The sequence below is a fragment of the Phalaenopsis equestris genome, unplaced genomic scaffold (assembly GCF_001263595.1).
Source record: "Phalaenopsis equestris unplaced genomic scaffold, ASM126359v1 Scaffold000676, whole genome shotgun sequence".
In the NCBI taxonomy this organism is placed as follows: domain Eukaryota; kingdom Viridiplantae; phylum Streptophyta; class Magnoliopsida; order Asparagales; family Orchidaceae; genus Phalaenopsis; species Phalaenopsis equestris.
The window spans coordinates 83,014-87,583 of NW_018165116.1; the positions used below are offsets into that span (position 1 = coordinate 83,014).

Sequence of the window (4,570 nt, forward strand, 5' to 3'; positions counted from 1 at the left end):
TTGAAGATAACATTTCCTTTTGAAAAACATTGTTCAACTCTTCATAAAAATAAAAAATAAAAACCATAGCCTACCTATAGATTCAAAACTTATTTTTAAAAGCCAAAACAAAATTATTGAATATTTTTAGAATAAATTGACTTATTTAAAAAATAAATTTAATTAATTAATTAATCCAAAAAAAAAAAAAAACCGTGGGTGTGTATAATCAAAATCATTAAAAATAAAACATTATTCTTAAACCTCTTTAGGGTATACAACGATTACACATAACAAGCAGCAAAGCGAAATTACAAGTTCTCCCCCAATAACTCGCAAATACCTACAAATCACTCACAACATACGCATCTGAGACTTTACATACATCAATCCATAACAATAATAATAAAGGAAGGGGAAATCAACTCACAACTAAATACAAGACAGACAAATAGGCAACAATAGATAGACAATTTGGTTATTGAGCTTTGTGTGTGATTAAAAATACATGAGCTGCTGAGCAGCAGCCATATTCTGAAAGCCAGCATCATAGATAGCCTGGCTGGCTCCGGCGCCCAATGGCAAGCCCGCTTGCTTGAGGGCCGGGTTGGTCTGGCCGGGCATTAGTGTCTGACCTACCCCCATCTTGCTCAGTGCCAACGCCCTTTCATACGTAAGCAAGTCGGCGGCTGACAGTGTGGGGAATGGGGTTGCAGCTGGCGCCGGAAGAGGCTTCGAGACTGTTCCCGGCGGGGTGGGCTTGCTTCCCCATGAGCACTGCAACAAATTAACCAACGAATTAATGAATAAAAAATTGCTCCGCTTCACTAGCATTGCTCATCATCAATTCTTGAGTTGGTTTTTAAAGAGTCCTCATGTTGCTAATTGTCACATATTATTTTTGAAGTTATTAAATGCAAGATGTCTATTCCACAAACGTACACGATGAATACAAATATATATATATAGTATTAATGCATATTATTTTCCAAATATTATGACGTCATTTACTAATTATCACCGTATACTTAATGCTCTCCTATAGTGAAACCGGCATCCCTGTTAACTTCATCTTATCACATTTAGCAAGAAAAAGGAGCCAAGGAATTGGTCAAGATATGGCCATTTTTTCTGAACTGAAAATAAGAGTAACGATCTTCTTGCAGAGGAGAACATTCATATGAAAAAATGATAAACCTGATGAAATCTACATGGAAGCACAATTGTATGTAGATGCATGAAATTATTGGTAATGAATATGGAAGAACAATTGTTGCAATGGATAATCGGAGGCTCAGTTTTTGAAAAATGAACTCTACATGACCCCATATACAGAAATTGCTATATACTCTATTCCAGCAATAGGCTATAACAGTTTTACTTCTTACTCTTTGCAGGAGACCAGATTACTACAATAGTATTTAGAGAATATATGAGTGGCACGAGCAAAGTATATGTATGATACGGATAAAGAAATATGCACAGCCTAAGATAAACATGGAGTGAGAAAATTAGGAAGATTGGGAGAAAATGGTAATAGGTGGCTGATTACCGAGAAATATAGAAGAGATCATTGACATTTAGGACTTCTTCCTAGGACTAGCAAGGGACATTCATATGAAGTGAGTGCAGACAGAAAAATGAACTTTATTTTCTTGATAAAACTTGCAAAAAGCATCAAGAAATTCAGACCAGTATTTTAATAAATATACCCAATAACTCGAGAATGATCTTAATAAAAATAACATAATAGTGAAATCTTAAGGGACTCGAAGCATGACTTGAACTATCAACAATGATGATGGGTGACGAAGGAGATTATGCAATAAAAAACATAACTGTATGTTTCATGTCACATAAGATGGACCAGCATTCCAAAATTACAGCGTACCAATAGAAGCAACAGCATCAAAGCCTAAGAAAGAGATGGCCTACGAAAATGAGTAGGCATATGTTAAGGGAGGTGATCGTATTCTTCTTGAGAGATAATAACAAAGCAAAACTGGATGAATCAAGCAGACCAAAAGTATTTCGAGGTACTGATATTTCATAATGTAGAAGAAGATTGTCCCAAGAAGAGAAGAGATAAAATCCATGAAAAGAGTTGAAGGATTAGAGGATGAGACTGTTTAAAGGGGACATTTACATACATATCACACAATTCTTATATAATTACATATCTCACACCTAAACTTTCATATTTACGCACACAACACTCAAATCTTTAATATCACGTCAAAAAGAACCTCATTGCTATTTTTTGAAAGTAAAATACGCCTTTTCATGCATTGATTCAAGTAAAAAACTGCTGTGTAAATATCAAAGTTTAGGTGTGAGAAGTAAATACATAGGAATTGTGTGGTATGTAAATTTCCCTTGTTTAAATTATGGAGATATCAATGGGAGTGTAGATGGTTATAAAAGAGCCAACAAAAAAGCATGAGTGAGGGTGACATGCAATCCTATAAAAAATGAGCATGCGCAAGCACAAGACGATGAGCACAAGTTCAAAATATCATACATGCAAGCAGAAGCGTGGAGATATGATGAGCAGCAAGTGCAGGCGCAAATAGCAGCATACACGCAATGGCAGAACAGTAGATGCACGAAGGCACTATGTAGCATATCAAGTGCGGGCTCAAGTATCTAAAGTGGAGCACAAGGTGGGAGGACATATGTGTTGAATAGCCATAAAAGCACAGGTGGGATTGCAGTGAGCCTAAGGTGAGTAGGAAAAAAATAAAACCGATGTGTGGGCTCAGAATGCAACAATTGGGCACGCATGTAAGTGAGCTAGGATAGAGAGAGATCATGTGGGAGGAGAGGATGTTAACGCTAGGTCAACCATGCTTTGATATCATATTAAGTGAAGAAAATTTAATTATCATGTTCACTAAACAAAGATGACTATTTACACGAGTATAGAATGAGCATGATAAAAACGTAAAAGGAGAAGTTGAATGCATATTTTATCAGAGTATATACTCTCATAATAGAATGATATTAATTCCATAAAAATATCATATTCTCACATATACAATTTCAATGTGTGAATTTACCTACAAATCTTAAAAGCATACCTTAATCGGCTTTCCACCAAGAATGCGGCCATTTGCCATCTGAATAGCTAGAGAAGCTTCAGCGTGATTACTATATCTAATAAACCCAAATCCTTTATCACGTTGAATGCGCACTTCCTCAATCTGCCCAGCCCCAAGGGTGTGAAAGAGTCGATGGAGATCAACTTGAGTAACCTGCAATTTTAATTTCATATTCCAATTTAGAGCTTAGAAATAAAGAGTGAATAAATATAATAGAACTTGAAACATAAGCACTAAAAAACAAAGGCTTCTGAAACGTTAAATTAATAATGCTAGAAGCAAAAGGTCAGACTGAGCGGGGATCGCAACTAGCCTCTAGAGAAAGATTTCCCGCATAAACTGAAGTGCATTGTGGGTTGTTCTCGGGAGCTTCTTCTTTTGCACCTTCTTTAACATCTTCTGCACAAAATTTTGTAAACAAAATAAAATTTAAGAAAGAAACAAACTGGACAACCCTGACTAATAATCACTCAAATAAATGATAGAAATATACATTGAAAAATAAAGCATTATGATCTGCCAAGTAAAAGAACAAAAGTCAAATCGATGATAAATTTAAATATCCAAGGTTTTATCAGGTATAAGCCATAATTATCATTCTCTGACTAAATTTATAATCTATGAAAGTATAACTATAAATACTAGTATCTTAGAAATAAAATTGCAGATTCCTTGTTAAGCTAGATTTCATCTCCGTAATCGCTCAAATATTCGAGTTATTAAAGATATGTATACTAGAGTTGTTACTTATGTTAGGAACTAAAGGAGGATTGACCAAATATTTTCCAGTTTCTGTTGGATTACATCAGGGATCGGCTTTAAGCCCATATCTTTTTGCTTAGTTATGGATGGTCTTATTGGACATTTACAGGAGGATGTACCTTGGTGTATGCTTTTTGTTGATGATATCCTTCTCGTGGATAAGACGAGAAAAAAAGCCTAGGAAAAATTTGAATTATGGAGGTCTACATTGGAGTCTAAAGGCCTTCATTTGAATAGAACTAAAACTGAATACAAGGAATGTAATTTTAGTAGTAGTAGCTCTAGTGACAGAAGTGTAGCTTTGGGTGACCAAATTATTAAAAGGTGTGAACGATTTAGATATCTCGGTTTTGTTGTTCAAAGCGATGGTGATATAGATGAGGATGTTAATAGTAGAATTCAAGTTGGTTGGTTCAAGTGGAGGAATGTGTTGGCTCTTTTGTGTGATAGAAAAGTATTGCTCAGACTGAAAGGAAAATTTTATAAATGGTGGTGAGACCTGCATGTAGGGGTGTAAACGAACCGAACACGAACGAACAAAGCTTGTGTTCGTGTTCGGTTCGTTTAAGATTTAGTTTGTTTGAAATAAGCTCGTGTTCGTTTCTTAACGAACGGGCCGAACACGAGCTGTTCGCGAACGGCGAGCCAGTTTGACATCCCTAATATTAATATATATAAATAATATATTATATTAATTATATAACTTATATTATATAAATATATAATAT

General features: G+C 35.2%; 1 protein-coding gene across 2 annotated transcripts in view; it reads right to left on the bottom strand.

Annotated features, from left to right (window-relative positions):
- Positions 1-201: 201 nt before the first annotated feature.
- Positions 202-4,570, bottom strand: part of LOC110030226 (oligouridylate-binding protein 1-like) — a 30,377-nt gene continuing 26,008 nt past the window's right edge. The window contains exons 10-12 of one of the 2 annotated variants that reach the window (XM_020732839.1): positions 3,394-3,476; positions 3,060-3,233; positions 202-756 (exon numbers count right to left, since the gene is read on the bottom strand). In XM_020732839.1, the coding sequence (XP_020588498.1) occupies positions 478-756; positions 3,060-3,233; positions 3,394-3,476 (536 nt within the window). In that variant the 3' untranslated portion in view covers positions 202-477. Of the gene's footprint in view, positions 757-3,059; positions 3,234-3,393; positions 3,480-4,570 lie in introns of both variants that reach the window. The other variant, XM_020732838.1, reaches the window with a different exon arrangement.